Source organism: Octopus bimaculoides, chromosome 3 (genome assembly GCF_001194135.2).
Source record: "Octopus bimaculoides isolate UCB-OBI-ISO-001 chromosome 3, ASM119413v2, whole genome shotgun sequence".
NCBI classification, from domain to species: Eukaryota; Metazoa; Mollusca; class Cephalopoda; order Octopoda; family Octopodidae; genus Octopus; species Octopus bimaculoides.
The window spans coordinates 103,100,313-103,110,663 of NC_068983.1; the positions used below are offsets into that span (position 1 = coordinate 103,100,313).

At 37.3% G+C, this 10,351-nt stretch overlaps 2 protein-coding genes across 4 annotated transcripts in view; one reads left to right on the forward strand and one right to left on the reverse strand.

The window, feature by feature from the left end:
• Nucleotides 1-117: 117 nt before the first annotated feature.
• LOC128247323 (uncharacterized) overlaps nt 118-10,351 on the forward strand; it is a 22,167-nt gene continuing 11,933 nt past the window's right edge. The window contains exon 1 of one of the 2 annotated variants that reach the window (XM_052966397.1): nt 118-808. In XM_052966397.1, the coding sequence (XP_052822357.1) occupies nt 129-808 (680 nt within the window). In that variant the 5' untranslated portion in view covers nt 118-128. The remainder of the gene's footprint in view (nt 809-10,351) is intronic. The other variant, XM_052966398.1, reaches the window with a different exon arrangement.
• The window catches only part of LOC106878241 (cAMP-dependent protein kinase regulatory subunit), a 57,205-nt gene continuing 49,768 nt past the window's right edge, over nt 2,915-10,351 (reverse strand). For both annotated transcript variants that reach the window (XM_014927411.2, XM_014927410.2), the window contains 2 exons: nt 4,927-5,018; nt 2,915-3,460 (listed from right to left, as the gene is read on the reverse strand). In XM_014927411.2, the coding sequence (XP_014782897.1) occupies nt 2,982-3,460; nt 4,927-5,018 (571 nt within the window). In that variant the 3' untranslated portion in view covers nt 2,915-2,981. The remainder of the gene's footprint in view (nt 3,461-4,926; nt 5,019-10,351) is intronic.

The window sequence follows — 10,351 nt, forward strand, 5'->3', positions numbered from 1 at the left end:
TAAAAATACGAATTCCCAGAGTTACACCAGATATCAAACCAGAGTGGTTGGTTGCAACTAGGGAGGAGCCGGAATTAGGACCAGTGGCGAAAACAAAAGTGCGCAAATGGTGGGGATTTGGACTCGAAATGTGGCTTTTTGCCACATTCAAGGACATAGAAAGAATTCCCTACCAGATAGAAGTGGAGGACGAGAAAATGTTAAATGTTGTAGTCGAGGGAAGGAAACCAAATTGTTATATATGCGGGGAGAGAGGTCATATGAAGGCCAAATGCCCCCTATATGAGTTCACACAGCCACAGCAAGAGAAAGCACAAACAGAGGAGGAAATAATTGTAGACCACACTGAGGAAATAAAAGAGAGACAGAAGTGTGAAACAGAGAAAACAAAGGAGAAGAACGAAAATGGAGCTACTAACCCTAAAAAGCGAAGAAAAATAAGTCAAAGGAACGGTCAACAGAAAACAAAAAAAGAGATAAAAAAGCCAGAAACTAATAATGTACAAGAAGAAGAAGAGAGAACGGATAAAGATGTGAAATACAAGGGGCTTTTGATAAAGTACGAGAATTGCGAGCAGATGGAGAGAAAAGTCGAGAGGTTAGAAGAAATAATAAGAGTGAAAACGCCAGAGAAATGTGCTGAAAAATGCATTTTGACACGTGAGGAAAGATGCTTCGAGTGCATAAAAGAACTTGATGAAAAGTTAATAACGAAACGGATATGGTTGGTGGAGACACCACCCCCTAGAACTGATTATTTGCAGTTGTTAAGGACAGACGTAACAATGATTAATGGAAGAAAGGTAACGTGAGTGTTTGAATTTTTTGAGTTACAAAACCGTTAAAATGTTTACATGACGTTGAACGTAAAAGTGAAAAACTGGATAAATGTAACCACCCGACTTCGGGGATCGAGTGGACATTGCGCCTCATTTTTGTTCATTCTTGCATATTATCATTTTATTTTAATTACCCCGATTTTATGTTTGCGTTTTATAACTGTCTTTATGTTTTGTGGTGTCTTAAAAATTCTTTGTGTAGCCCTTTATGGGTAATAAAGAAATCGGTATTTCGTCTGCCGTTACGTTCTGAGTTCAAATTCCGCCGAGGTCGACTTTGCCTTTCGAGGTCGATAAATTAAGTACCAGTTATGCACTGGGATCGATGTAATCGACTTAATCCCTTTGTCTGTCGTTGTTTGTCCCCTCTATGTTTAGCCCATTGTGGGCAATAAAGAAATAAGAAACGTTAGCACGCCGGGCGATATGCTTAGTTGTATTTCGTCTGTCTTTACGTTCTGCGTTCAAATTCCGTCGAGGTCGACTTTGCCTTTCATCCTTTGGGGATCGATAAACTAAGTACCAGTTGCGTACTGAGTCGATCTAATCGACTAGCCCCCTCCCTAAAAATTTCGGGCCTTGTGCCTAGAATAGAAAAGAATAAATAGATTATTAATGCTATTGAGACGGCGAGCTGGCAGAATTGTTAGCACAGTGACAAAAATACTTTATGTTTTGACTTCAAATACCACCGAGGTCGGTTTCATCCTTTCGGGGTCAATGAAACAAATACCAGTTGAGTGCTGGGTTTAATATAATCGACTACCCCTATCTCTAGGCCTTGTGTCTATATTAGAAAGGATTGTCGTAGTTTGCTTTGAAGAGATACGCTTTATTAAGTAGGTGGATGGGTGGATAGTGGGCAAATGGCTAAGTGGGGCAAATTGAATAATTTCTGATTTATTTTCTCCCTACGTGTTTGAAACCGTTTATATTGTAAATATTGCAGTCATTATTTTGTATTGTTGCATCATCTTTGGAAGTAAAAATTAGTCAGCATAGATGTTACTAAAGCTGAGCTTGAAACAGGTACTTTTTATTTTTCAAGAAAATTTCCCCCAAAATTCGACTCTATTGTAATTGAGGTTGCTAATAAAATATCTGGATAAGTTTTGGTGTTTAACAATGAAAATTCTTTTCTCTGTTGGATTCCAAATCAATTTTTTCCCACGCTATTATCTAATTTTATAATTTCAATTCAAAAAAAAAAAAAAAAAAAAGAGAGGAAGTCTTAAGTGGGGCATAATGAGTAATATTCAGTTTCAATAATTCCTTATTTTAACTGCATGGTGCATAAATATAGCAGAATAAGAACCATTCAATCAGATCATGAAGAAGCTATTGAGTATATATTTTTTGCATCTCTGATCTTTCTGATATCTGAGGATGGATATTGATGTGTATGAATCTTTTTTCAAATGTAATCCAGGAGTATTGAAGAAGCAAATTTACCTTACTTTGTCTTACTTATTTTGCCCCATCTAAATTTTTTTTTTTAATTTTTACTTGCTCATAAAGAACGGAGATAATTTCCTGAATATGTTATAGTGTATTTAGAGAAGGTAATTTGTTTAGCGGATAGAGTTTCTGTAAAGATTTTTATTTTCTCAAAGTAAATATTACTCACCCAGAATAAATTTTCTCCCGGGATTACTTAATAAAAAAGATATTTTTGTGTTTTTGTTCATTTTTATTAACAAAAGATTTTAGAATACTTAACACCCAGGTGTACAATCTATCTGAAGGTGACACTACTAATTTAAATTATTGCCAAAGGTTGAAAGTCTCAACATCTCAACATACCCTCTGTCATTTAAACTACATTAGAATAATGTTATTCAACAGGACATTTGCAACAATACTTTGGGAAAGAGTCATAAATCTTTCTGGGACTTCCGAACGAACTTTCAAGAACAGTAAGATCGAGAATTAATATATAAAACTTCGCTGCATTCATAAGAACATGATGTCATTGCATACACAGAGAAGAGCAAATTAAACTAATTCTTTTCGAAATATTAAACTATAAAGAATTAATTAAGTTTGCTCTTCTCTCTGTATGCAATGATGTCATGTTCTTATGAATGCAGAGAAGTTTTATTTATTAACTCTCGATTTTCTTCCTCTTCAAAACAAATGAAATTAATGGATGTTTCCATTTTTTCTCAAATGAATCATCAGTAGTTGCAGTTCATATTCTAATTGGTTTAGAAACATTTTCTTTGAATTTTCCCCTGGAATAATTGCCGCGGTGTTTTTCGAATTCATATGCAGTCGTGTCCTAACTTTTCGAGAAATCTCACTTTCGTTGTATCTGTTGCTCACGGGATGTCTGCGGCGTTGGCGGTGGTATTGATGTGTAAGTTTGGACGACATATCTCCATTTAACAACTTCATGGTAACATATTTCATCACAGTTGTTTCTGTTGGATGATATAAGCGGCTTAATACGAGAAGCTGGCGTATAGTCAGTTCTTTTTTTAGACTTTCAACTGACTGGGGATGTTTCTTTACCAGAAGTCGTTCATAATGTTTGCGGTCTAGAACGAGTAATTCTACTTCGCCAGCTACTGTTGTTGTGTCCAGATGTTTCCTGGTGTCCAGTACTATTTCCAGGGAACCTATGTAAGTGGGAGAGATAAAAAGAGTGTAAAATAAAATATAATGATACATTACACACTAGTGTAAAGAAACTACTTAACCTTTAGAAATTATTTAAAACGTACAAGAAAATCCATTTGTGTGTGTGTGTGTGTGTGTGTGTGTGTGTGTGTGCGCGCGCGTGCGTGCGTGCGTGCGTGTGTAAAGAGATTTATGGGTGATTAAACTGATTTTGATATCTTGAACTTCGTAATTGCTTATTTGACGTTCGTAAAATCGATTTTGTTTTCGTTCCAATTTCACTTCAGCTCGATTAGCATATCTTGTGGACGCCCTGCCGCTCCTCGTTTCATTGTAAATCCCAACGAAATACTTACAGATCAGCCGATGATTAACGGAAGGCATACGGTTATGATACTGGCTCAGTCTTTGTCAGATTCAGCAAGTTGTATTGCTTGGTTTGCCCACCGTAGATTGTTGAAGAATTTTCACCTGTGCCCAAGGCGAAACTTTATTTAAAATAAGTCAAACAATTTTCCTCCCTTTTTATTCACTGTTCGCAGAGTATACAACTGATATTTATGAAATGTTTTATTGAAATAAACTTTATGGATCACTATGATTTTACGAACGTCAAATAGGAAATTACCCTTCAAATATTTATTTTATAAGTTCTAGAGAATGAAATACAAACTGATTCAAGTGTTAGCATGAATTCAGAGTATTTCCTTTCCGAACTAGATATACACTACAAACAACTGGTATATAAAATCAGGCTCAAGCTGGAGACTAAAACAGTTTGATCCATAAAATATCCCCTACACTTGTTTTAATTATCCTATACAAGTATTTTTTAAATGTTAGCCTCAGAGAATAAAGAAATAATATAAGCTAAATTTGTCAACCTTAAACTTAACGATGCTTGTTTTCGGGTGAAGATAGTAAGAAAACTAAAGCAGCTTGTGTATATCAAAGATTCTGATGACATCGCTATAGAAACAGATACATTTAATCTCCTTGTTCACTCAGTCATGTCATAATTATTTTACCCACACTCTCCTCTTCGGATTGAAACAAAATGGTCTTGGGTTAGAAGGAGCACAACTCTTCAATATCAGCTCTCAGAAAAAAAAAAAAAAAAAGGAAAAGCATTTGTATTGAGCAGCTATCAACAAATTCAAACTAGTCTTTGGCAAGCTAAAATGTAAGATTTACATAACACAAATGAGGTTACTGTCAGATGAGGTTAGTGGTATGAAATTCTTTTATTCACTAAATACCAAGGGCAGTGGAAAGGCTGCAACAACATAAATAGTTGTGCCCCAACATGACCAAACTTCAGAATCTGGAACAAGCAAATAAATATAAATTAATTTTAATTATTTTTTTTTCTTTTACTTATTTCAGTCGCTGGACTGCAGCCCTGCTGGGGAACCATTACGTTTTTCATGCATAATTATAGACACAACAATTTCTAAGATCTCACCAATGTGTTCGTTGGAACTAAGAAGTGATATTTTCTGCACTCTGGAACGTCGCTGTCTGTTGTGGTGGGCTGTCTTACCATTTGATCTGTTTCTGAAGATATAATGTAGATATAATTAGGCAAGCGCACGCACTCAAGCAGCCCCCTCCCCCCGATTTACTAGAGTACCAAAACTGATGGTAATGAAAAGAAAGCATCGTAATCAACTGAATAATAAGTTTCACGAACTGTAATTAAACTAGTGTTAACATGTTTTATGAATTATATTAACCTGGTGAATGAAGTAAGCAGTAAAATGCTAAAGAGAAATAATTATATGGTAAAGAAAAGACAATACCAGAAAATAACTAATGTTATTTTAAACATTCAAGTAAGTACGGGAAAAAATTCTGGACATGACTCAACCATAACTTGCCAGCGTATAAGACACACGTTTTTATTTTTATATTTTATTAAAAACATTTTTAAATAGTATATCCTTGCGAGAGGTAAACAAACTTTTTTAAACAGCTAGTCGTGCTACTTCAGGCTGATGACGAACAAAGACTCGGAAACATGTCCCTGAATGCAGGCTAAGTTGGGTGGAGGAGTTTGTCTCCCCCTCGCAAGGATAAGGACACAGGAAATGTGTCAAGGCCTAATAGGAAGCGGTTCAGCTTCCTAGGGCTAAATAGCAGTAGTATATTCCCTTATTGGGACTGTCACGTTAAGTTGGCAGTATACAACTATTTTTTAATGCCCTACTTCTAATACGGTTGCATTACAACTGGGAGACCGAGCATCACAGCCGCCTTAGCAGCATTATAGTTACAAATACATGCACTGGTCCCAGTGGCGGTTAGTAGATAAAATTAATTGGGGTGCTGCTTCAGAAAATTTTAGCCGTTATTTTAATATTGTGTAAAAGGAAACAAACATATAAAAAGATCTGATCCTACCAATTTTCTTTATCTATCTATCTACCTATCTAAATACTCACCCCCCCCCACACACACACACACACAGTGCTCTCTCTCCCTAGCGTGAAGCTTCCTATCTCGGACATGTGAGCATGCGCACAACAGCCAAACACCGCGTCGCTAGAACTGTGAGGTGCACAGTTCTATACAAGGATTTTTGTATTTTTTTCATAAACTATGGGATGGCTACTGACATTAAGCTTAAGGATTATATAATGTACAAGTATAAAGAAAGAATTAAAGATAAAAGGACTCATTATATTGAATGTTATCGATAGGGGGTGCTGAAGTTCCTCAGTGCTTATACACGATCCGCCACTGACTAGGCCCTATAGTATCAAATCACAGCATAGATGAGAATTGGGTCGTTAGACATGCGAGAAACCCGGGCCTACCGAATGCTGTATGCTAAGGTGCAGGATAAGCTTAAGTCCGCTAGGTACAATAATTATTATTAATAACAGAATATTGAAAACAAGTCAGATTATCAGTGTGTTAGCGCAAACTTACGAAAAATTACATACGGTACGCCGACAGTTATGCGGAGATGTCGCATCATCTCATTTAACCTCCTTTTCTTCCATTACCTACACCTGATATATGTCATACACAAGGCCGGCTCATGGTATCGGCAATTCGGGTAGTTCAGCTTGTCCGGGGCGCTAGCAACCCTAGGGCCGGCCCTGGTCTTACATTATTCAATGACCATGTTACATTTAAGAAATATTATCTAAAGGAATGTTAAACTTTTATCCGTCTACCAGCTATTTGTAATGAATGGACGACGACAAAACCATAGCGGTTGTGCACTACCCTGGTGGCCAATCGCAGAAACACTAAACATCATCACCAAAAATACAACTTTTACAACACTCCTGATGAAAATATAAACAACTATACAGTTGATCTGAAAGAAGATAAAATTGAAATCGGTTCTTATATAACGTAGATTATCTACGATAAATTTATTGTGTCATACTTTATAGACTTTTGAAGAACCATAAATACTAGAACGTTCTCTCATATGCAGCTCATGAGGGAACCGTCTGCTTTGGAAATTTCGGCGAAAGCAAATGCCATTGTTCTTGATAACAGCAATGCATTTGAATGCATCTGTTACAAGAATATCTTTGTTAAATTGCAGTCGAAGGTCCAGAAGTTTACTATTAAACTGAACCATTGGAGTGTGCGCTGATCACGTGCTCTTTTTCCATTTTGGTGTTCTCGAAGGATCGATTATGTTGCCCACACACATTTTTCTGTACATTAACGATCTACTCAGTGTCATTTCAAACAATATTCACTTCTAGATATTTGTGATGACTGTCGTAGACACAGATGTGGGTTTTGTAATTTCTTGCTGAACAACCTGCACAGATAAAGTTACAGTGATAAATTGTTTGTGCTGTACATTAATTCAGTGCCTCGTATCAAATCAACATTACCTGTGAAGGTGCAGGTTGTGCCATACGTCAGATGTCGAAGTGATCGTAGAGTAACGTGAAATGAGGTGCTTTGCTCAAGAGCACAATGCACCGTGCGGTCCAGGAATCGAACCCACTATCTCACAATCGTGAATGCAACACCCTAATAACTAGACAACGCGCCTTCACTATAGGAGTCCCACTTTCATATCTATGACTTCCACTGCGGTACTCCTCTCATTGGAATACTGTGGCCCCATTGGAATACTGCTCGTATGTCTGTGACCTCCACTGCATCTATGTCAATGATCTTTATTGGAGAATTGCCTACTTATCTGGGGTGATACTACAGCTACATATGCAAACAAATCAGATGATATCCAAAAGAAAGCAAGAATACTGATAGGCAAAATATCCAACAGTAATGCATAATTCTTCTTGCTCATGAACATACTATCTCTCCTCTCTGTTTCTTCTGCTACAATAATATCCATTTATATATTCATACTTAAATCCATAAATCTAGTCATACATACAACCACTTACATATATGCGTAAGTACATAAATTGATGTACTCATGTATACATTTAAAATACGCTCACATACATACTTCCATACATAAATACATACATACATACATACATGTTTGGACGCGAATGTGGTTAGAAAAATACACGAGAAAGAGGATATCTATGGACCATTGATAAGGAGTTTGCAAATCCAATACCCAAGATGCATTTTCATCTTTATACCTTTTATTATTGGGGCAACGGGATACATATAATCCTATCTAGAGCAAAGTATGACGACTCAGAATCTTGGTTAGCAAATCAGTTCCTTAATTCATATACTGCAAATGATCACGATATCTGGCACTATAAAAATCTGCAAAGATCTTCTTAAGATTTAAAGGATGATGGTTAAAATAAGATACTTTCCTTCACAACTTTACTACCAAGTAGGTGACCGGTCAAAATTTACTCTAAATTAATAAGACAAAGAGAACATACATACATACATACATACATACGTGCATACAGATATGTGTATCTGTGTATGTATATATGCAGAGCCGGCCCTAGGGTTGCTGGCGCTCCGGGCAAGCTGAACTTCGGCGTGTACAGGCTGACGGTCGTGGAAATTTCCTTGTCTTTGTCACGCCCTCCTTGGCGCCCCCTAGCACATGGTGCCCCAGGCGACTGCTCGATTGCCGGTACCTTGAACCGGCCCTTTATATATATATGTACTTACATACTTATATTCACGCAGCATATGTGACGAATCAGTTGATATCTAAATTCAATGAAAAAGTTCTGTTTCTAGGTTAGAAACAATTTTTCTCCATTGCTAAGAAATTAAAAAATAAAACCAGGAAACGTGCACACGCACACACACACATACACAATCACATACATTCATACAAACATGTGAGCATGTGATTGCGTGTATGTGTCTGTGTGTGTGTGCACGGTGGTAGCGAAACCTTATGGTAAAGCAACCTTGAACACTATTTTATAAAAAGAACGCCATATGTTGAAATGACGTCACACTGAGTTTATAAATATTGAAGAGGAAAAATATAAGTAGCAAATAAAAATAGTTTAGAAATCTATTAATAGTACACTCTACCAACTCATAACAATATATTTCACTCCCTTTCATTAATTCAGTTAAACTCACAATTTTAATCATCACGCAAACCGACCGGACTAGGAATCACTTGAAAGACTAACACTCGGCTTTTATTTGACTGACTTTTGTTTAAACAACTTCATATATCTCCAATCCGCCACCGCACTCCTACATACACCCATACAAGCTAATATAAAACACTACCTGCATCAAAGCTCAAGGAAAAATAGAAAGAATCAGAGGTTCTTCCCGAACCATAAGCTCATAAGGCCAGTTTCCCAGATACTGAGGTGTATATCTTCCCCACCTGGACGGGACACCAGTCCGTCGCAGGATCATTCCATTTTGTCGGCAGAGTGGACTGGATCAATGTGAAATGAAGTGTTTTGATCAAAAACATAGCACATTGCCCGGTCCAGGAATCGAAACCACAATCTTACGAACATGAGTGCAACACCCTAATTATTAAGCTACGTGCCTCTACTACTGCCTATATATTAACTACAGTTACCCAAAATCCATCCACTACTACACGCGCGTGCACACGCACGCACGCACATACACTCGCACACACACAGACACAGACAGACAACGCTCTGATATTTTCCACCTCGAATGAAACTACTACCGGTCATTGTGAGTCCTTGAAACTGGATACCACGAACGGTTGGAACTGTTAAATCGCTGCTGTCCCCCATCGACATCGTGAAGTGGAAAAAAATAGTGTCTAGACTATCACAAGTAATCAGTGACTCTATGCAACAATATCATCACTGATTAATGTCATTCACCTTTTTTTCTCATTTTAGAGCAACTTTATGTCTGGAGACAGCTCAAAGAAGCCCTCTATCCTGACTATTTGGCTCTTACCGTGAAGCATGGTGGTGGCTCTGTGATGATTTGACCAGCTATATCAGAGAATTCTCTTGCTTCTTTATTTGTTCTACATGGCACAGTTAACGCCAAGTATTATCTAAATATTTTGGATGTTTATGTCCACCCTATAGTACAAACACTGTTCCCTGATTATAGCGCAATATTCCAGAACATTACTGCTCCAATTCGCATGACTAATGTGATTTAAAACTGGTATGAAAAACATAAAAAGTGAAGTAGACCACTTGGGTTGGTCTTCACAATCACTGGATCTCAATATAATCAAACATTTATGGTGCATTTTGGAGCAGCAAGTGAGGAGACGCTCTCTTCCACTATCGTCGCAGAAAGTTCTAAAACAGGTATTAGTTAAAGAAAGACTCAATATTCACCCAACAACACTTCAGAAGCTCTTCGAGTCAATCCCTCGACATATCAAAAGCTGTGGTCGATGCTAAAGGTGGCCCAACCCCATAGTAAATAAATCTTCTATATAGTAAGGTGTTTCCATTTTGCGCTACCGCTGCGCGCGC